This window comes from Motacilla alba, chromosome 2, assembly GCF_015832195.1.
Source record: "Motacilla alba alba isolate MOTALB_02 chromosome 2, Motacilla_alba_V1.0_pri, whole genome shotgun sequence".
In the NCBI taxonomy this organism is placed as follows: Eukaryota; Metazoa; Chordata; class Aves; order Passeriformes; family Motacillidae; genus Motacilla; species Motacilla alba.
The window spans coordinates 83,118,562-83,142,783 of NC_052017.1; the positions used below are offsets into that span (position 1 = coordinate 83,118,562).

At 38.0% G+C, this 24,222-nt stretch overlaps 1 protein-coding gene across 9 annotated transcripts in view; it reads right to left on the bottom strand.

Moving 5' to 3' along the window:
- Positions 1-24,222, bottom strand: part of COBL (cordon-bleu WH2 repeat protein) — a 203,364-nt gene that overhangs the window by 20,000 nt on the left and 159,142 nt on the right. For all 9 annotated transcript variants that reach the window (XM_038129018.1, XM_038129015.1, XM_038129022.1 and 6 more), the window contains one exon: positions 5,954-6,266. In XM_038129018.1, the coding sequence (XP_037984946.1) occupies positions 5,954-6,266 (313 nt within the window). The remainder of the gene's footprint in view (positions 1-5,953; positions 6,267-24,222) is intronic.

The window sequence follows — 24,222 nt, forward strand, 5'->3', positions numbered from 1 at the left end:
TAAGCAGAACAGGTTCACCCACCCCTATTGTTTCAAGCTTTCGTTTTAAACTAACTCATCAAAACCCAAACAGTTTAGTAGCAAACAGCAAGTACTTCTCAGGTTGGTAACTAAAAGGACTGTCCTCCCAGCAGCTTCAGCTACCCTGACCAGAGCCAAAGGTAACAAATTCTTCCAAGAGAAAGGGAGGAAATGGGATTATCTCTGTCCAGACCCACAGCACGAACTGATCTCTGGAGGGATCCCCACCCCCACCCTATGTCCTCTACTGGCTGTACGTGAAAAAATATTCCTCTCTCATGGCTACTGAAGCAGACACTCAAGGGAGGGGAAAATCCCTTTCAGACTTTCAGAAGGTATTTTGTCTTTTTGCTGCACACAAACCTGTATTTATTTATATCTTCATAACTACAAAGTTCTCTTCACATTTTAAAATACTTTTATTAAACATTTCAATACATTTAAAATATTTTCAGAATAAAAAAAAATGTCTGGTATTTTAAAGTGTTTTTCCTTCTCTGAGACAGGACAGCAGAACCACTCTTAGGAGTGAACCCCTTTAAAACTGATTTCAGTTGCTTTTAAAGTTGAGAAACTACATACCTCTGTGAGGTGACAGTCCACATGACAATTCTATCATTCCCATAATCATACTATTATCTTAATTCAACCAAAATGTTTAAATGTCTTCCAAGAACAGAGTTTGCAGGAAAAGGAGAACTGCATTCTGCTACATGAAATTCTATTTAATACTCAGCCCTCTGAAAAAACAGTGGTCCTGGCATGGTCTCTCTGTTCACTACTTTGCCTTGACTCTCTGCCCATCAGCTCTCCTTCCTGAAAACAGGAAAATGCCACCGCTTCATATCACATGAGCACTGTGCAGAGAAATGAATTAAAGTCTGCATAGCATGTGAATACCAGTGCAATGAGTAACATAAAGAGAGCCAAAGGAAATTAAGTAGTAATTAATTAATTCCAGAAGAGATTTTGAACTGAAAGAATGGCGGAATATCTGTCCTTTTAATTGAGTACTGAAATTTAGAAAGAAAACAAAATTGAGTCCTATCCCTGTAACCAGAGACATTATCATACTGTACAAAAGGGGGGGAATTAACGTTAAAAGGGGAGAATCTAAGATTACACACAGAGCCTTAATATTGAAGTCAGCTAACTTTGAGCACATGACCTAGCATTCCTAATAATATTATTTTAACATAATTTTTAATGTGTAATTATTTATAAAGCTCCAGACAGTAGGTGTGTATGATGCTTTATAGGCGTGTAAAATTGTCTGATCCCTGCCCCTAGGAGCTTGCGTGATGACACCACACATAGGATGGGAAAAGACGGGGTATGGGAGGACAGGGTTGCAACACTGTGAGATCATGAGATGTACTTACTGCTACATAAGCAACATTTCAGCTTCTCTGTGGTTTTCTTGTTACTCATTTAACACTATATATTAAAATTTGGTGAACAGATACATAACACAAAGACATCAACCGTAAGAAAGGATATGAATAAAGAGAACTATGTAGTACAATGTTCAGACTCAGCAGTTAATATTAAAACATTCACAGGCAAATGTTGCATGTAGTCAATTATTTATACGGGTTTAGCCCTTGGCACCTCCAGCTGAGGTCTGTATTCTGCTCCACCAGGCACTGTACAAATGTATCGTGAGATATGATAGCTGTGTTATGGTTTTTGCTGTAAAAAAACAGTCAGTGTCAGAAGGGGATCTCACAGGCAAAGAGACCAAGATGGTTTAACAGGTTAGAGGCAGAGCTAAGAGTAGGACTAGAGTGTTTTGACATTTGTTTTGACATTCTAATCACTAATTAATATGTATATTTGGATTACGATTGCATGAACAAGAATCCCCAAACCTAACCAAACAAAAAGGAGCGCATTTTCAAGTTGCTACCATGAACAGAAAATTAAAACCATAGAGGAAAGACCCCAGCTTGGAAACCCTGGAATCCTTGTACCTTCGTTCAGAAATTTCTGTTTCTGTGCTCTGGGAACTGAAGTAGATTAGAGCTCTGCTGTGCTGTTATATTTGTTTGTGCAAAGCCCGTGGTTGGTGAATTTTCTGACCTGGCCATGATCTTATCCTGCTATGTGCAGACAAACCTATCCCATGTACCCTTAAATGCTCGCAAGTTTCCTCAACCTCAGCAGCAGATGAAAACACTGCTGTGATACTCTAATGCTATCAGACATTACAGCAACACAGAGACCACCTAGAACATCCAGTAAACAACTCCAGAAACCCCAAGAAAAATAAATTTAAAGCAAAACATACAACTAATTGGAGGAAGCCATATAGCAAAATATTCTTGATCTCCTGGAGCACCGGCTAAGTCTTTGGAGCAAACCTATATGAGAACTGTGGACTTGATCCTGCTCTTCATTGCAGTTCTTCACAATGGATGGGCAAAATACTACCTGGACTTTTTTTACAGCCCTTCACACTCAAATATAATTTGCTTCCACTTTAAGAGTACTTTTCACAATCTACCAGAGTACAAAATATTTTAGCACATAGCACTATTAATTCTTAGGAATTTATTTCACTGGCTGAAAAGCCCAATTTTTAGTCAGGTTTACAATTTAAAATGGCAACTAAATGTTTCCATTATTCTTATTAACCTTTTTTTCCCAAGCCTTAGCTAAATTAGTCACTAAATAGAATTTCTGGCTTCAGTAGAACTCAGACTCAAGGAGAACTCAGTCTCACTGCTGCTAACCCCAACTACATTACAGTAGCGACACATTGTTCCAATTTATTTGTTTTTATCTTCCTTTTAGAATTAAGTTTAGATCACCAGTGCACAAAGTAGAAGATAGAGAGGAATGAGTAAGCTCTGTGTAAAGTTTTCCTTTACATTTTGTAGCTTATGAAATGTACTTAAAACTCTGTATAGCTTGGTATTGGTTGCTTACACGAAGTGCATTTTGACTTGTCTGGGATTCATGAGGCTGGTTTGGTCCTGAAAGTAGCCCATTCATCAAAGAGCTGTGTAGAATTTCTGAGTTCACAACACATTTTACTAGTGGGGTGGCAGTTGTTCTGACAGTGAAAATGGAAATTGATGTTCTCCAAATTTGTCCATACTCAAAATTGTACTAAGAATAAATTTATATCTGGTTAAAACAAGAATTTCAAGCAAATAGTTTAAAAAAATACATTTTTTCCCTTTCCTCTACACTTAGGAAGTGGCTTTTAGAAACTTAGCAGCTTGACCTCAAAAGGATTTAGAGGAGCACAATTTTCAAAGCTGCTTTGTTTACAAAGATAGGTTATGAGTGGAATTGCATTTACCTTCAAATATTACTGGCACATTCCAGGCATAACATTTTAAAGGATATAACTTTCAGCATCACTGTTGTGGTTGCTGACGTAAGATTAAAACACATCACAAATGTTAAGTTTTTGCTATATTGCTAAGCTGATCTGGAGCAATTTGGCTGTCTCAGAACGAAAAAATAAATAGATTTTATGAAAAATAACTGCATGCCCCAAACAACAACAACAACAACCTATTTCAGTCCCAAACCTCTGTTTTTCAATTACAGATCTATTAGATAAATATAGAACATTTAGCATTATAAAAACACAGAAAAAAAAAAAAAAAAGAAAGTTGGAAGCCTAGCCCAATCTCCTGCTCCAAGCAGGGCTAACTTCAAAGCCGGAACAGGCTGCCCAAGGCTTCACCTGGCTGACTTCTGAGAATCTCCAGACATGGAATTCCTCAACTTCTCTGGGGAACCTCTTCCACAGCTTAACCATTCCCATTTTGAGGAATTCCCTCATGTTTAATTTTTCTTTCCTTTAGAGAAAAGCTGGTGACAGTTGCTTCTTGTCCTTTCCCACTGTATACCTGAGAACCCTGATAGTCCTCCTTCAGTTAGGGAAAGACTGCAGCCAGGTCCCTCCTTACCAACATGTGCTCCAGTGCCCCAGCCTCCTCAGTGGCTCTCCACTGGACCCTCTCTAGTTTTCCAGTCTCTCTCTTGAACTGGGGGCCCAAGACAGGACATTGCAACCCTGGCCTCTCAGCACCTTCCTGACTGCAACGGGCAGTGCATCATGTGATTCTTCCAGCTTCCACTCCTTAGCCTCAGCAAGACCACTGGACCCAAGTCCTGATGGACTTCTCTGTGCACTCTGTTCAAATAGTAAAAATTATGTGGGTTTGTGGGGCAAGGGCAAATCTAAATGTCATGGACAGAATATGTGTCTTTGGCTGAGGTGAAGGATGGAGGGAATACTGACTTTCAAGAGAGAGTGCGTCACAATGACCTGTGGTTAATCCTTCATTTGATTGAAAAAACAGGAAAAGTTCCCCCCAAATTGTAGCTCATTAGTATTGGTATTACAGGGCTTTGCTTTGATGTCTTTGGTCAACAAAATGCCAACTTCCTCCTCCCCCACTGAACATGCATGTGTGTTTTTCAAACCACTTTAGATCCTGCATTTTGAAGAAAGTTGGGATAGCCTATTTACCTCAAAAGGACCAATCTAAGCCTACTGAAATTAATGGGTTGCTTTTTTGGATCAGGTCTGGAATGTTAATTGCAGTTACTGTACCAGCCTATCTAATCCTTCCAATAGAAACTACATCAGGACCTAAGACACTGCAAAAGGAAAAATCACAAGGATAACGTATTCTGGAGCAAGTATCTAAGTGAGGCTTGACCTTGTCCCCATTGATACTGATGGATAAAGAAAAACCCCAAGATCATTTCAGTAGGTTAAATACTGACTTTGGACTAATTTATCCCTAAGTTATCACCCACTGCATGATCCAAGATGAAGTTCTCACTCAGAAATGTGTGGATGGAAATAACTAGGTCATGATACATGCTTTTATGAAGAGGGAACAGATTAGCAGCTGAATGGAGAGAGACCAGAAAGCACAGACTTTGTGTCAACTGAGAATTCAGAGGAATTTCTGGCCCCTGTCCCATGACTCTGAAGCATCACACAGAGCGGATCCCTGTCAGTATTACCAGGCCACCCTCCTTGCTGGAGACACAGCTTCCTATTTGGCCAGCTTGTATTTGCGAAGTCCTATAAATTTTGGGTTCCCTTTGCAGCTCTGCCACCAACTATGTGAGTTTTGGCAAACAAACAGTGTCAGAGTCATTTGTGCTTGAAGGCAGTTTCTAGTTAAACTCCAGGTTCTCATATTTTCTTGCAAAACTGCAGAAAAGTGTTTGTTTATGGTGAAAAAAAAAAAAAAAAGAAAGGGAGAAGAAAAGGAAATAGGCTGAAAAGACCCCCACCCCAAAGTATAACACCAGTGGAGGTTAGCATTAGGTGAAGATATATATATAGATAGATAGATATACATATAAATATACATATAATATATATATACAAATATACATACAAATATATATACATGTGTGTATAAATACATATATATGTGTATATATATATATATGTATATATATATATGTATATATGTGTATATATATATATATATGTATGCAAACATTTCCAAACCAATCTCCAAAGCTCACTGCATACAATACAGTCCTTTTCCACCTGGCTTTCAGAGGCTTGAATTTTCCATTATATGACCAGCATGTCATTTTTCTGGATCAATATATGGTAACATTTTTTTAAAACTTCAGGTGCTATCAGAAGTACAAAATAAACCAAACTGTAACAAAATTATTTCATATTCCTTGAAGAAATCAGCTCTGGAGGGCAGTGGTCTTTTGCAAGAAATGTAACTGCAAGTTCAAACAAAAAAGTGACCTTTGCCTGTTGCTACAAGTATGTTGCTCAAGGGGATTTGGCAGTTAGCTTTTCACTGGGAGGAGTCACTTGGCATTGGTACTTCTTTATGAAAGAGCAGAAGTAAGTATAAGTTGGTTTTCTTAAATGAGTCCCTACCAGGAGGACAAGAGCTGGTGGCAAGTAAATATTTACCTCAGCGGAGCACTGTCAGGTCCCACGCTGTTGCAGTGAGCGTTCTGCACGGGGCCTGTCTCTGTGCCACACACTGCATCTGCCTCAGCTGGGTCCATGTAGCCATTGACCAGCTTGATGTCTCTCAACTTCATACTGTCATTTTGTGAATCCAGAGACACAATGTCAGATGGGGAGCTCACAACGCCCGAGTCCTCCGTGGTGTCCTCTGATGCAAAGCAGCTGCTTTCTGATGCCGTTTCTTCCACCTCCGATAGCTCCAGAACCGTGTCATCCACTACATAAACATTATTATGTGTAGACAGCAGGCTCTCTAAATGAAATACAGCAAGGAAAGTTAGCTGGAAGTCATCAGTACATAAATCAGAGAGCTGCCCCTTTGTAATTGGAAAAACCCACATGAAATGCATTAGAAATGTGAGGGAGGGTGCTCAGTATTTGTATATAAGATAAAGATGATTTGAAAAGTGACAAGAATTATGTCCTTTGGTTTTAGAGATGTGGTTTGCTATGCTGGTCCTCTGGGGCTTGGGACTTATAACTTCCAAAGCAAATCAGTTTCCTTAATTCTCTGAAGAAACAATTTTCCAGGGACAGTTTCTTGAGGATTTAGACTGAAGTTTAAATAACATGGTTCAAGAAATCTCTCCTCTTACTCCTTATGGCAACACAATCTCATTATTTCTCTTCTATGCTATGTCAAACAGATAACATTTCCAATAAGAAGTCTGTGTACAGGTAAAAATGGGCAGCATTTCCCAGTCAGGACACTTAATTGGTAAACTAGACCTACTGCTGGCCCAGTGGGTGTCACTGATTTCATCACCCTTCCCTTTTTCTATTTTTCAAAGCATACAAAATCTCCTAATAAGTGTACAGAAAAGTAGACAGTACCATACTTGAAATGTAAACTTTTCCAATGTTTAGTTATTTATAAAGGAGATCAAGGGATATGCCCTTTGCCTGTTTAATTCTATTAAAAGAGGCAAATTTTGAGCGGAGACTTGACACAGTATACTTTCTTGTACCCTCTTTTAGTTTGGTTTCTATAAGCTACCCCTTTTTGTTTTTTTTGGTAAAAAACACAGTTCTAATTTCTACTAAGAAATGTACTCAATTTCATCCTACAATTATGCCACTGAAGGAGAGCTCCCAACCAGGTCAATAATTTCAGTGACTGAAAATACTGAGTGACGAAACAGAATCAAGCCCTAACACACTTCTCTTGATCAAAAGGAATCAATGAAGACTAATCTAAATTTTTAATTTGAAATTATAAATGTGCTCTCTTCTTGAACCTCAGTAAGCAAGAGGAAGATTAAACAACAGTTTATGGTCTGATCTTCCAGACACTTGTGGTGGATGTTAATTACATGAGAAGTCCCAGGTCTGCAAGTGTGACTAAGATTAAAGATACACTTCATTGTATTTTAGGCTTGGAATTAACAACGTTTTGGAGAATATGTGAAGCTATAGCTCAACAAAAATGATCAACAGAGAGAAATACTTCTGAATTCTGTTGCATACACAAAAGTATTTTTTTTAAGTCAGAGAACTGAAAACAATTTTATCACAGAATGTCACAGAAATAATTTTGTCAGGGTATAGCTTAGCAGTGAAGCTTCGAGTAAAGCCAGAATAAAAATCAAGCCAACATTCTCCTTGACTGAGGTTACAAGATGCCATTAAGTACTGAAATTGATTTCCAACAGCAGAAGCAATAAAATTCAGAGGGTTACAAATCATGATTAAATATTTAAGTGCTGTCAAGAATTGATATTAATGATGGAAGATGATCCAAAGACTCTATTGCAACTTTGGAAGCAATGTTATTTGATTTCTTTGACCTTATTTTCTGTAACATTAGTTCTAGATTCTGGATATAGTCTCAGAGATTATTCCATTTTAAAATGGTAATTACAAGAACAAAGTATGTGCCACTGAATGGATTTGAGCATGCTAACCATAGAACTACAGTTAGCAAAACACCAACATGAAGGATAAATATGAATAGTTTGACATTGAACATCAAATAATAAAACCCCACAAAAACTCACTGTGTACAAACAGATATGAGTAAATGGCTTCTTGGCTTTTAGAAAAAAAAAAAAAGGCCAGTAACAAACATTAGTAAAAGTTACAATATGTTAAAACCAGGACAAAGTAGGATAACAAAGAAATCAATTTACAGAATAGAATTTGAAGAATGAAAGCACACAGGAAGATTTTGAAGTAATGCACAATGCAGTATATATACCTTGATGCAAAGAGACCTCTCTGTAATACATGACAAATCTATTGTCACATGGATGCCATAAATGACCTCCACCCTATAGCTGACATAGCCATTTATAGCCAAGTACCTACTCCCAGATCCTGACATGAGGGGGGCAGCCTTTTCCTCACTCACTGTCTCTTGCATTTCCTCATCCTCTTCTTGCCTGCCTGCAACTATTTCCTGCATCTTTCTGCTCAAGGATTTAGATCCTTTTGGTCACACAGCCCTACTTGCCTACTGCAGCAATAACAACACTTATGTCTCTCCCAGCTCTGCTGCAGGATCCTCTCCTCCAGCTGACTGTCCCCACATGTTGACAAACAGAAGGAAAACCAATCTCTTGTTATCAGAGTTCATGGGAGAATTGATCCCTGCTACGTCTGGATCTTGGCAGCTGAATCACCCAGGCCAGAATAAGAACCTCCTAATTCAACAGCAGTTTTATCCTGAAGCATGGAAATACAAATAGACATCTTTATACTCAATGATTAAATCCCCAAAGCTCAAGCAAAACTAAAATGTTCCCCTTTCTTCAAACCTATTAGTTTGAAAAAGTGCTTCCCTATTTTTTATCTTCACCAGGAAGATTCATAAATTTTTAACACAGTTAACACATGGCACTGAACAGAGTTATTGGCTGAGACAAACCATTTTGACTGCCACTACTACTTGTCTGAACATGAAAGCACACATATAAAACACAACTGTGATGGCTCTGTGTCATGTTAACAACCTTGTTTTAGCTAAGAGCAGCACTAAAACACCCCTGTTTCAAATTTGAGCCATTCTTGGATGGATTAAGTAAGAACTATTCTTCCTCCTACATGCTTGATTAAGTCTTCAGTGGTGCAAACTGAAGATGGGATGGGCATTACTGGGTAATGACACATGACACGAAGAAAGCCTGCCTCAACATTACTGAGTGGTCTTGTCTTCAGGAGACTGAAAATACTTTATAAAGCTTTCTAATTCTACAAGGAGAACAGGATAACATTTAGTAGTAGATGTGATTCTGCCTTGCAATTTTTGCATTTTTTTTCTCCACCCCACACTAACACAGTGTGACCACAATGATGGCACTACTGAGGTTTTTGGTTGGTCAAATAAAGAAAAAAACCTCAACAATTTCTTCTCTTTCCTCTGTCATAACACTAAGACAAATCCAGGCTCTGATCCCCAGGACCTCATGAAGATATATCCAGGTTAAGAAAGAGTATTCAGCAAGTACTTCAGAATTGAAAGCACAAATTACAACTGTGACAGATAACATAGTATTGAACAATTTCTACACAGAAGGCTGAGTTTTCAAATATATAACAGTTTTCAGTAACATAACCCTATTCACTGGCATCAGGAGGGGTGTGGTACTGAAAAGCATGTAGAACTTGGTCCATGGTCTCCAAGCTATTCTAAAATCATCGTGGGACATCTCACCCCCACATCAAACTGGAGAGAGTCCTTCAAAGCCTTGCATTGCTGCTTACCTATATCCTGCTTCAGGCTGCAGACCCTGCTAAGCCCACATGAGTGCTGCACCAGGGATCTCCCCAGATTTGCAGCAGCAGGGCTGTCGCTGCACAATTAGGTCAGCCACAAGCTACAAAGGCTTTCTTACAGAGGGGGACGGACTGGGACGTCTGTTTGCAAAAATGTGATCACCAAAAGGGAAAGAGGAGAGTAGCTCATGAGTAAGGAATGTGAGCTTCTTGTTTAACACAAAAGAGATCTTGTTGCTTTAATCTCAATAGCCTGTAAGCAATTAGGAAAACACTGAACTTTGAGTTTAGAGGAGTCATATCTGCACTCGTGCAGTTTGATATTGCATATATGCACACATTACTCATCCAGAATGCCAATGATGGGGAGACAGATAAACCTCACCTGGTTTAAATGTGAATCAGTACTTTCAGAAATGAAGATTTAATTCAATATATGAAGACTTCCATGGGTAAAATACTCACTCTGATTACTACTATGAAAATAACCACTATCAAAATTGAATTAGATTAGAATTGGACGTAAGTGTTCAAAAGATGCCTATCCCATCTGGACTTACAAAATCAGTCACCAAAGCCCAAGTCCTCACCCCTTCTGAGTCCAATGGGCACAGAGTGTAAATCCTAACTGTTCAGGAAGTCCTGTGACCTGGTTTTACAGCACTGCTGATGTTTTGTTATTACATTCAATAAGGACAGACGTAAGATGTAACAGTTGATTCCACCCTTACATGATGAGTAACCTGAACTTCACAATCATATTAGAGATGCAGAGTTTCTCTAACTTATCTAACTCTTGCTAACATGTTGTTTTACAATTTCTTTCATCATTTGTTCCACTGCCAAAGAACTTTCTTTTCATGGACTAAAATGGCTTTGCTGTAGTCCAAGTGGTCTGTCATAATGAAGTTGTAAAAAATTACCACAAACTTCATGATGTTAAAAAGTATTAATTCTTATAATGGTCCCCAAATTACAACGTAATTCTTTCACTGACAGTACTTAAAACTTCTATCAGGAGAAAGAAACACTGCTTTAATTATTTGTCCTGTCAGTAAAAAGTTGAGACCATCACAAAAGACCGGTATTAAAATACTGTGCATTTTTTTTCATATGCTTGGAAGAAGGCTGACGGAAGAAACAGGAAAAGATAACATTTGTTATGGCAATTATTTATAGAGATTATGAAAATGAAGAACACAGGATTAGCTTAAGGGTTTTCACACAGGTACAATGTGTTCTTGTTACATTTTACTAATTTTTCTCATGGATCAAAAACCTGTAAATAGAGATAGGTGTTAAAGATCACTCAGTGAGCAGATAAAGCAGTACACAGAATGGGTGGTCTTCTCTCTATCATAATTAAAATTTTAATTTTAGCATATTTGAACCTACCTGCATACTTTCTTCTTTTTAAAAAAATCAAAGAAACAAAGAAAAAACAAATTACCACTGTTATACTTCAACAATATTATTAGGGGAGCGGGGCAATGGATCAATTTGAAAGCACTCCTCTCCCAGCTTCTGGAACTGCCTTGCAGAAAATCAAAAAGAGGCTAGGAAATACTGAGCTGAGGTACCATGCTCTGCAGCTCCAGCCCTCCTCCAAAATGAGGATGTAGAACAGCTTAATGTTGGCTTAGTTTATTTAGGTCACAGAATCACAGAACAGTTTCATTTGGAAAGAACCTCTGGAGGTCACCTAGCTCAATTTCCTCCTCAAAGCAAGGCTATCTTCCAGCTTTGACAAAGTAGCTCAGGGCCTTGAACAGCTTAGCTTTCAAAATCTCCAAGAATGAAGACCCATCAGCCTCTCTGGAAAAAAATAATGAATCATTCCCTGAGCAGCATCTAATGCTTCTCCCACTTAAGAACATTATTTTAATGTCAACCTAAAAAAATTCTAGCTGCAACTTGTCACTGTTGCAGTCTTATTTTTTTGCAGTGAATCTCAGAGAAGAACCTGTCTCAGTCTTTCCTCTTCCTTTAGATGCAAGACAGCATGCAAACTCTGCTTACCCTTCCCTTCTGCAGGGGAGAGCTGAACCCGCCCTGTTGCCTCAGCACCTTAATGCACATCCTTGATGTTTTGTGCCAGACTCTGTTGCCTCTGCTCTGGCGTATCAGTACCTTGTTACACAGAACCCAAAACTGGACTCACATTTGGACAACAGACTCCCATGTGGCTTCATGGTAGCCAAGTAAAGGGGAATAATCATTTCCTGTGATCTGCTGGCTGTGCTCTTGCTAGTGCAACCCAGCCTGTGGTTAGTGCTTCATCACTGCAAGGGCATGTTGCTGACTCACACATCCCTGCATGCGACTTTCAGTCTCACATAATGAGATATTTTCAGTCTCCTTCCTAGTCTTATGCCCCATCCTCATGTTTTCCAATAGTCTCTTTAATTGAAGTCATTCTCACTGCAAACCCTGCAAACAAAAGTAAATCCATTCCTTTACATGCTAGCCAATAACAAAAATTAAAAGACTCACAAAGGACGTCTCACCAGACATATCATCAGAAAGGTACAAATGGGGTGTCATTAGTTACACCCTGTGAATCTTCAGCATTTCCACAGTCAGTTCCAAAGTAATGACAGTTAACTTAGCTACCTAGGTCTACTCTCCTATGGTTGAAAAAGAAATGCAATGTGGACTCATTTAACCTGCCTTATGAATTTGAGGTAGTTAAGAACTTCCCTTGGGGTTAAAATTGTCTGTTGTTAGTTGATAACACAACAGAAAAGTATTGTAACTTTCACAAAAGCTTTTTTTGGCAGTTGAGTTTCCTACACCAAAGGCAATACAAGATAGGATCAAGCCAGGGAACGAGAAGTGAAGAGTGTTCCATCCCTCCCCTGCTTTTTCCATGTACAAGCAGTTGTGAAGATCTGTGCACTAATGTTTGCTTTTTCTTTCAAGCATATACTGAAAATGATTGTGAAGCCTCTCTCTCAAAACAACACTACCTAAAATGTCTGCTTGCTCTTGAAAGTTTCAGAGGAAGCTACCCCTGCAAGTAAATGTCTGCTACCCTCTCCCATTTCAGACCCTTATTTTTACCACCTGCCAAACAAGCATAGAAAAATTTCTGAACTAATGCAGCACAGATTTTCAGACAGGGGAAAATCAACATATTGGACTTTATTATTCCTATTTCTTTCCCACAATCGTTTCTTCAGTGACTGAAAAAGACTCTCTGACCCCTGCAAAGCCCATTTGACCTAGAATGCTGCTGCTATTGCTGAACTGCTTTTCATCCTCTCTGTTTTGGCACCCTCTTGAACCCACTAGCTCCTTGCTTTTATAAAAGCCTTGTTTGGACTCGCTGACAACTCTACATCTTAGCCAGTAACTAGCCTTCCTTATTCAAAGGGATCAGATGTCATAAAAGCGACATAAAAGAGTAAAATGCTCTTTGACAGAAAAAGGATTGTGTGTCAAAGTAGATCTTTCTTTGATTAACCAGAGAACATTGTCACTTGGCTTTGGGAAGGACAGATTTTAGAAAATGAACCAGTAGCGTGAGTTGCTAATATCCTTTTATACACAATGAAGTATGATGGGGAGAGCTTCACAACAGTTCCTGGTGTTTGCTTTTGGAGGTTAACAGCAAGCTAGAATGATTCACAAGGTGATTTCAGGGCTCTGGATGGTTCCCTGCTTCAGGTGAGGAGAGGGGCAGGGTGCCTAATCTGTGCAGTTCAAAAAGACTACAAACAAGTAGACAATGTAGTTTAGAGGAGGAAGATAACACAGAAATATATTTAAGAGCAATTATAGATAACTTCAAACTTGCACTTTCATAAATCACCATGTGTAACACTGGCAACATGCTGTGTTAAATAACAGGGCTCTTTGGGGGTGTTTGCAGGACAGGAAAATCTAGATCTAAAACCAGAGACTGCCCAGTATTATGAGCCCGGTAATAATAAATAACCCACTCTCCCCGTTGTGCAGAGAATTATTAGTCTTAAGTGATAGATTTGGGCAATCTGCATCCTTTTCAGAGGTGGTCAGCTTTCACTCAAGCACACTGCTGCATCTAAACAAATGGACTATGAAGGTGATTTTCATGAGCCATCTTAGAAAACACACTCTATAAAATTGCTTGAAAAGCATATGCAGTGTAACGATTAAAGCCAGAAATGATTAGTGTACCTATGCAATAAAACAAAGTTTTATTAGGTAATTTTTAACACCACAGAAAAAAGGCTATTTGCCCAACTTTCCTTTTTAAACTTCACTATCTTTTTCCCCTTGTGCACTCTCCATCAATTAATATCTTCCTTAGTTTGTTAACAATTCCATAAAATCTCTACTGCAATTTTATATTTATAGCATCATCCACAGGAGAAAAACATAAAACAATTCTGCATTGTAATTATCCTTTTTTTCCCCAGCAACTGGCTGCCAGCAAACTCAGCAAAGAAGAGACAAAAAAACCCAACCCTAAACCAAGCACACATACACATATGTACAGGCATCCTCATGGGATTTAAGAGCTCTTTCCAGAACTCTACTCCCAGTTGTGTATTTATTTCTTAATTAAAAGTGATTAAAAAGTTAGGAAGGGTGAAAGAGAATCAGGTCAATCTGATTCCTGAAACCATTAGGTATTACACACATATAAATTAAAAATTTTGAACAGCTGCCTTCTAATTTTGGGGACAAAGTATACTTGTCTTGGGCACAGAAGCACTGCTACTGCGAACTGCTGCACAACAGAGAAAAAATTTTCCTATCAACGCAGATTTGCTGGCAGTAATGGCAACAAATACTGGTTTTGCTTAATACTAAAAGCTAATAGTGAACTACAGGCTGGAGTGATGATTAACAAAATGTTATTTCATCACTCTTGCAGAACCCTCCAGTTCCCCTATCAGCGCATCCATCATTTTGTCTTACATCTCTTTCTCTTTTTATAGGATAGTACCTTAGCATACTCTGAAGTCAGACAGAGCCCTGAGAAAATTTTGTGAACAAACCACCTAACTTACAATTAAAATGGCATAAAATGACTTCATTTAATTGGCCAAAACATACTTCAGCCAAACCACCAACAATGTAAATACCTACACAGATTTTCAACAGCTAGCTCCAAATTTAGATATGAAAACATTTTCATACGCCTCCATAGTATAAAGACACAAAACTCAACTCTGACCACTTTCGATGTACATTAACTGACTCCTCTTAGACCTCCTGATCAGTGGAAAACGTGCTTCTGCCTCCAAGAGGCTGTTCAATAAACTTGGGCTGGTGGTTTACTTCAGCAATTATATTTCCAGAAATATTTTAACCTAGAAGACCATGTTTCTTTTCTGACTTATAACACATTTTACTGCACATACACACTGGATTACTCTGCTATCATATTCTCAGAGCTGTAAGACATCCAATTATGTCAGTGAAAGCATAAACCTAGTGAGACACTACTTTGAGTACGTGAACACTCCTTGTCACTAAAACAGTCTGCCTTCTGAAACTGCCCAGCAAAGAAAAAATTATTCTTGCAGGGAAGAAAACCAAGGGTTGGAGTACACATAGCATCTCCCTGAATATGTGATACCCTCTTGCGTGATACCCTCTGCAAGGGCATTGTACCATTTTCAAAGGATGTTTCCTAGGGCCTTTGAAGACAAGACTCCTGTGCTGGGATGAGGGCAAACCAAGAGCAATGAGGCCAGGACATTGCATGCCAGTCACACTCTCCACCTAAAACACTGCCAGGCACCCCTGGATCTAAACTAGCAGGAAACAGAGGACTACCAGGGCAATTGGTTCTATGGAATTATAGCAAGAGACAGAATTCTTTTTCAGTGACCCAGACGTAGTCAAGCAATCTCAGCAAAGGACAAGAATCAAACGCAGGGAGGGTATCATGAGTCCAGAGGAGGGCCATGAAGATGATCAGAGGGCTGGAGCATATCTCCAGTGGAGACAGGCTGAAAGAGCTGTATTTGTTCAGCCTGGAGCAGAGAAGGCTCTAGGGAAATCTCATAGCATGTTTCAGATCCTTGAAGAGGGGTCTTCCAAGAGAGCTGGAGAGGGATTTTTCACAAGGGCATGTAGTGATAGGAAAACGGGGAATGACTTTAAACTCGAAGAGGGTGGGTTTAGATGAGACATTGAGAAGAAATTCTTCTTTTTGACATTGCAACAGGTTGTCCAGGGAAGTTATGGATGCCCCATCCCTGGAAGCATTCAATGTCAGGTTGGATGAGGCTTTGAGCAACCTGGTCTAATGGAATGTATCCCTCTCCATGCAGGGGTGTTAGACTATAGATGATTTTTAAGGTCCCTTCCAATCCAAAACACTCTATGGTTTTTGATACTATGACATCCACACACTATCCATGAAGTTATCTTTTCCAGCAGTGCACACTGAAGCTCTCCCTGGGAGCCTAGTAAGAAGGGAAATACTGGACAAGTAGAGAAAAAAGTGCTCACAGAAGAGCACTGCTGTCATGCCACCACTCCTCTTTGGCAGCAGATGGACTACATCAGATTATTCAGACATAAGTACAGATAGAAATACTTATGTCAGAGCTGAATTTGGCCTGCTCTTCCACAGTCCTTGTGTGAAGTCAATTATCTCATCAATCATGCTTTGCCCTGGGGCTCTCTTTCCCTATTAACTTGAAGAAATGCAAACATGCAAGAACAGTAACTGGATGTTACGCTTTGTACTGATTTGTGGATAGTAAAACGTTAATGGCAGTGTCATGTCTGGTGAACAATAGCCCGATGCAAAAAATGGGTCATCATCTGAACACCCACTTGGAAAAAATTTTCCCCTTTCATATTATGTGCTGTTAGTATCAGATCTTGCTTCCACTGCAGCAGTTAGGTTCTGCCCCTGACTTCAACAGCAGCAGGATCAGACCGTTCACTGATTAAAATGCAAAGCTGCAGATATCTCCTGCATGGGATGAATCCCCACAGGGAAAATTTGTCTGCATTTTTATTCATGTGAAGAATTTTAAGGCTTTCATTTACACAGTTCATTCAATAATAATGTGCATGCTGTATAATGGGGTACCTGATTAAGCATGCTTAAGTGCTTTGCTGGAGCAGGGCCATTTCCAGAATTTGAAGGTTTGCTATGATCATATGCTCAAAATAAGCAAGCTAGTTTGGGAAATTTCTCACCTGAGTCAATGGACTTAAATAGGATCAGCATAAAAGGGGGAAATTTGGAAATGCCTTTGAATTTCTTTCTTTTCAGCATCAGTTCCTCCTCAAATTAGGCTGAGAAGATCACCCAATTGTAGGTTTTAAGCTTGTCTGTGAAACCCTCCAGTAACTTTTAAACTGGCTACCAGCTTCTGGTGAATGAGTCAGGAAGGATAAGAGCCTGAAGTTCAGGTACAAAAGTTTAATAAAGAGGTAGAAGGACAGAACACAGAAACTTTCTTCATCTACACGTAAAAGCTTATTTCCTATTATCTACCAGGGATACTGAGAGAAGGATGCTATGACAAATAGCAAAACTTCAACCCCAAGTGTGATGGGGCTTAGATATCAGAGAACTCAGTCATTAATACAGAAGTTCAAAAGAAATGCTTACTTGATGTGGTCTGGAGGAAGAAAATAAGAAAACAGAGAAGAAAAAAAGAAAGGAGAAAGTCTCAAATTTTTTTTAGTTTTAAAAATGAAGAACCTCAAGGTCCCGGGATTTTAATCTTCATCTATTTTTCCCATTTTTATTAATTATTATCCTCTCTCTTTCCTGTTCTTATCCCTAACTAAAAAATCAAAGACGATTAAAAAAAAAAAAAAAGCACCTTCTCTTTTAAACTCCAAAGAACCAGGTAATTTTTTTTTCCTTAAGCCATTACCCAAAAAGTGTGTTTGATAAATTTTTTAGCAGGTGTGACTGGCCACTGTTGCACTTTGTACAGTACAGTTTGTACAGTAATGCTCCAACATTACCTTAATTCTCCTGGTTGGTCATAATTTCAGCATGGTATTATAAAACTTTCCACTCACCTTAGAGCAGCTCCTATCAAACCAGCACAGAATCAAGCTGGTGGTTTGTTATTACTCTTCTCATTACAGCATGAAAATTTAAAGACTTCTGTCTCAATTACTATCAGCCTGCTAATTTTCTCACAGGCACTAATTTAAGTCTGTGGAAAAAACCACAAGGAGTTTCCCTGTGCAAGGATTTTTTTGTGTAAAAGAAAGCAATCGATACTTTGCCAAAGCCTTGTATTATGAACAGTAGCATGTATTTAATGTACTCTGAAAGTGTAGAAAAGACTTTCCAGTACAGTCTGTGGCCTTTGTAAGAGCAGACTGAAGACAAATGATTTTATTTCAGGAACATCTGAATCCCATTGATTAGCATGATGAATACAGAACAGGAAAGCTGCCAGGTACAGAGGAAGCTGGGCATGTCCACAAGGGAGTGGAGCAAACAAGCAAATTACAGCATATGCATGACTTTCTTCTTTTTTTTTTTTTTTTTAACCTAAATGTTTTCACTTGGAAAACTTGGACACTTAAACCTCTGAGTTTCTTTAACTGACTGGTCAGTTAATCAGCATATCGTTTTAATTCTCTGAAGGCAAGCAGAGAAGGGTTTTAGAAATTAAAAAAAATACAGTTTTAAACCATAAGTAATCAATAAAACATTCACATGCATTATATTTAACTGGAACAGGATCTCTTCTGGGAAAAAAAAAAAAGAAAGGAAAAAAAAAGTGAAAAAAGATGTTTCTTATTTTTGGGGAGAACAGTGACATAAAAATAAGTTTGTCACTCCTAAGCATTGATTTAGCATGTCTGAGACTGGGAGCGCCCAAAAAGGGTTTCAGAACAAAACCAAGATATCAATGCATTCATGCAGTAGTCCCCAAAGTGTCATCTTCTTCCAACAACACCAGGAGGTTCCAAAGGGTGGCCCTTCTGCAGTCCTTGGCAGTCCACTATGAGGCTTTCTGGAGAACAAGTCTGTAAGAGTTTGTTTGACTTCCAAAATGCTTCATCTCTTACAAGTAAAAGTTAAGTAAACAAGGCTCTTACCTTGAACTGAAAGCCCATAATTATTTTTTCTTACTGTCTTGATAATTCTTATATAATTTGTCATACTAACTTATGTTTTAAGAAGTATATTCATTTAAATCTTGACTGTTTCATCCACAGATACACCTTAAAAATAGATCACTTGCATGTTTCCACATAGTTTTGAAAAAAATGTTGAAACTATTTCATCATTAAGCTTTATGTTTTTACAAACTGTAAAAATATCTTCCTTTTAGTTTTTATCTTCTTGTCAAAAGAAAAAATTGAGAAAAAAAATGGAAGAGAAAAATGCTTACATATATGTTTTAAAAATCAAAAAACAATAATGATTTTTTTATCAGATGCTTGAAAAGTAGAAAAATTAGGGTTTTTTGTTTACTCTAACAAGTAACCAGATAATCCCCTATCAATCTTCTACTGTTTATGAGAGGGCACCATATATTTAGCAACTTTATTTTCACCTTTTAATCACTATAGTCTTAGAAGAAAAAATTGTATTTGTCCATCATAGTCCTCCTTTCTCGGTCTTTCCTCCATCTTCTTTTGTTTCATGTCTTTGTCCTCCATTACACCCAGCCTTTGCTTGGTAGTAGGTTAGAAAGTAATTATTTTATCCATGCCAGGAACCACAATTATGGAATCCACAAAAGCAGCTGGCAAAGGAGAAGCTGTCTCTGCTCTCAGCCTTTGCTCCCTCATGCCCGAAAACCCAGAAGTGAATGTGCACGGCCAGAATTCTCAATTTCTTAGAAGAAAGTAGGCAGGCATTTTAATCAGTGTTTTCTGACTTAGAAATGGTAACAGGAAAAGCTGAGCATGTCTAAGGATAGAAAAACACTTTGGTATTAGAATCATCACCTACCTGGAAAAGAGAAAAATTTTCAACAGTTTGATTACTGCAGGTCTATGAGCATTGCCTGCATTTGAATCAGTAGGATCTTGCACTATATACACCACTTAAAGCACCAACCTTCCAGTTTTATTTGGCCCATGCCTTATGTGTAAACCAGGCATAACTTCAAATTCACACCCAGGATGAAAGTTCTCACACACACATTTGCACCACATGCACATATTTGGTTGAACACAGATGTTTAGCCCCACTTGTTACTGATGAAGTGTAAGTTGTTCTGTGTGTCTGGCTGTGACAACTTCCTCACATTCCACCATTCAAGGGCAGCAGAGTATGCCTAAGATGCCATTTAGTTATTAAAGGTACAGCTCCTGTAGTTAAAATTGCTCTTTTGATGAAGGTAGAGAACAACAGGGCATTTGGTTTCTCTTGGAAGAAATGTTCACAGTTTATCCACAGACCACTTGGATTGCAAAGCCAGTCTGCAAGGGAATTAAGAGAAGAAATGTCTTGACATTTAGGATGGGAGAAGGGAAGCTCAGGTTTATTCCACACTACATGAAATAGGTAAGTAGCCAGCTAAAAATCTAAATATCAGGAAATGTGTCTAGAAAGACTATTTGATTCACTGGGGTCCAGTCCCATACTAATGTAACCAGAAATATTTTCTTTGATTATTCAAAGTGATTGTGCTTCCTTACACTCAGACTGACTTCTGGCTCTAAGTCTGCAAAACCACAACTCTTATTTCCAATACAGGCAGGCAGAACAGTGTAGGAGAATGTAAGGGAATATGAAATTACCCTCACTTTCCAACCAGTGTGTGTTTGTAACCAGGACTCAGTCTCCTTCCTTAGAACTTTCTCAAGGCATAAGAAAATGAAGCAGATCTGGTGACCCAACTTTACTATTTTCTAATTAGAAGTTAACAGAAAAAATAATCTGTCATGTTCAAGGTACATTCAAGGAATATAAAGGACTCAGTAGTTGATACCTGTTCAGCATGTTCCCAGCTTCTAGTGTCATTCATTCTTTCTTTGGACTTGAAACAGTTATTTACCAGTACAAAATGGTAACAGAGCACTTCACAAGTATAGGTAATAAAAAAGAAATAAAGCAGGGCATTCTTGCAGGGAAATATACAAGATCACCTTTCCTCTTAGCCACCTCAGCAAAACCAGCATTTATTACCTGTAAGCTCTTCTGGATAAACAAAGAATTAATTATGTCACTTTCTGTTTTGTCAACTTCTTATGAATTTTAACAGTAGACTTGTGTAGCTACAGAGCTGCTATAGCAGAAGCTTATGAATAAGAAGTGTAAACAGAGACAGCAATTTTGTTTCACTGTCCTTGAGGGGGGAGTCCATAGTTTTACAATGACATCAGAAAACAACATGGCTGTAATTTTCGAGGGATGGAATAAGTTCCATTCTGTCTTCTAAAATAACATGTATTTTTGTATGGAACGCTAAATGATGCCTACTGCATGTACTAAATATATATTGAGAGTCATGGTAGTGACTGGAAGCCAAGCTCAAAGACAGAACTGCTGTCATACATACACACAGCCCAACTGTCCAAAAGAGGCACTTTTATACTGCGACAGAACAATAAGGAGGGCTTAAACTGGCTGTACACATAAATGATGAGGGTTTGAGAATCATGACCACAGAGTTTACTTTAAAAAAGCAGAACAAAGGGAGAGATGATGGGCATATGATAGATTGGATCGCCATGTGCTTAATAAACAAATGCATCATAAATCTTTGCAACTCATTGTACAATTGGAACTGGATGATTTCTCTGCCAATCATTCTTTCTTGACACTTACTGGAGCACTCTAGATACCATAGACAGCTTTAAATAATTCCAGTTCAAAAACAACAAGAAGAGAAATATTTCCTTTTTCCATTCATATATTTAGAATATTTTTCTCCACATTTTACCTGCCCAGAATAATTTTCAGTGCTGCACCAGTTGCACATTTTCTGAAGATAAAAATGGAATGAGTTCAAAGTTTAGTAATATTCTACAGCCTTGTCACTAGAAAAGGAAAAAAAAATTCTTCTGCTCAGTGAGAAAGACAACATTCATTTTGATCCTCAAAGATTCCAACTGTAAGGAAAAAACCCGAAAGTATTACATGTAGAAAAGATATTTAAGGATGTTTTGAAAAGCAGAGGTTTTAGTCTCTGCTGGTAATGAAGTAATTTTTCTGTGAAGGAAGATGGATACTAAACTGATCTGGTCATGATTTTAAAATTCTAAGACTCAAGCTGATAAGACCCACCTAGCAGAACACAGTGTATCTGTACTGGTACTAAACCTGACCTACTCCTATGCACTTACGTATGTTTTAAGCATATATACCAACCATATGCAATAATTACCACACTTTGGACCCAGCTGCTATAGATATGGAGGCAGTATCTATGCACCATACTTTGAGAAAGCTTAAAACAAAAATTTGAGCTTGCATCTGGAAGATGTTGTCACAGTGGCATCACCTGAAAATATAATTTTATCTTCATTTTCTTATTTGTGAGGAAACTGATTTTAAAATAATCTAGAAACAATTTTTTAAAAAACCTTTTAGTCACAGAAAAAAAAAAAAACCCAAAACAACAACTACTCCAAAAACTAAAAAACTTTGTGTAAGTTTGGAGTCTTCAGGTTGAACTGTATCAGGATGAAATTCACTTACAGTGAATAACTTCTAGTTATTTTTTCTTGCTCTCCTACTGTGAATCTGGGACAACACCGGCTCCCTCTGGTGGCCAACGTACAAAAAGATTTCAATAAAATCTCGTGCACCACGAAACTTACCTAATCTGTTTCTAATTCACTGGGTTTCGTATGGGTTGAGAACATTCATCAGAATAGGTTTAATCATAAATTAAAAATCTGTCCTAATTCCCTAAGAGCACTGAATGTCACTGACATTAGAGTTGTAAGGCAGGAATTTGTTTTGATATATAAGTTATCTAAGGCATTTATTCATTCTCCAGAAAGGGCTCATTTCCTTTGGACTGCTTATTTGAAGGACAACATTTGAACAAGGCTGTTTGGTAGTGCAGATAAACCTTGAGTATATGAAATGTGTTTCTTAATAACTCTGGTAATAGCATTTTGGTGAAAAATTTGTTATAATGGTGAATTTGTTATTAACTTTTCCATGTCATTCTCACTACACTTCCAATGTCTCCAAGGTTAAAATAAAAGGAGTAAAACCAAGCCAATGTCCTTTCATATCATGGCTGACCTAAGACTCCATCAAAGAGATCTAAATTGATACTCCTTCCTGTTACTGAAAATGACAGAAAAAAACATTCTCTTTCAGAAGCCAAGTTGATGATCTCTTACAAATCCTGATCTGAAGCTTGGAACAAACAGGAATTCCCCTCAAGGCTGACCTGGTGCTCATGAATCAAACTTCCAGAGAGTTCCCGGTCCTGCAATCATGCTTTGCTTAAACCCCTCCGTGCACACATGCTATTGTGCATTCACAGTTCTGAGACAGAGTATCTGTTCAATTCCCCTCAACAGATTTGGATTCCTTGAGTGTCACTGAAAGTTTTTTCTGACACCATGCACAGTACTGGGGGATTTCAAACTATGCTAAAGTCACAGTATAATTTCTTGTAACTAGGATGATTTCTTGTAAAGACACAGAAATCTTTCTTTTATATTTTTTTGTAAGTTCTGTTGATTATGTATATATATGCATCCGTAACTTATGAAATCACAATAAACAAATATGAGTGAACATAAGCAATGATCCTTTTTAAATCCTGAAAGGCAGAGCTCGCTAGCTTAAGCTGGTCTCTAAAACATTTAACCTAGGAATTTCACAAAAACTGTTAATTCCCCTAAATATATTTTAGAGGTAAATTCAGCATTTTAGTAAAAGAAAAAGTGAATTAGGTGTAAATTATGAACTTTTTGAGATTTCACCTATAGCTTTTAAGAGCTTGAGGAGGCTACCTGAAAGAAGACTGCTATTTTTAGGAAACATGCCAGCTGTGTAGAGAGAGGCCATAGCTGTATCCTTTCAAAGTAAGGAGATTTTATCATTAAAGATTTTGTTGAAAAATTTGCCACCTTTCAGAGAAAATGGTGTAAATGGAAAGAAGTGCTTTGACAATACACAGTACTTTGTACTCAATATAAAACACTTTGTTTCACCACTTCATTATTTTTTATACTAGTTTGAACTCCATGGGACATGTAACTGTGGAGTTACAAATAGGATGCAAATAGAGCAATGAGAATGGATAAATTAGGTTCTTAATCTTCACATTGTGAACACCTACTTGCTTTTTGCTTTTTTTTTTTTTTTTTGAGAGAAGACTTACAATTAAACCATTGTCCTGTCTTAAGAAGGTATTACAAAGTAACTGGCAGTTCAGAGAGTTCAAATCCACTCCACTTTTATTAGAAGACCCTTAGGGTACTAGGTATACTTTCTAAAGAATCATTTAAAGCTTACTAACTACATGTCATATTTGTATTAAAAACTGTCAAATGCCATTTTAGTCATATTTCATATTATCTGTAGGAATGCTTTGCTTTCTTATTCTCCATTTTGCCTACCTGGAAAGGAGTCA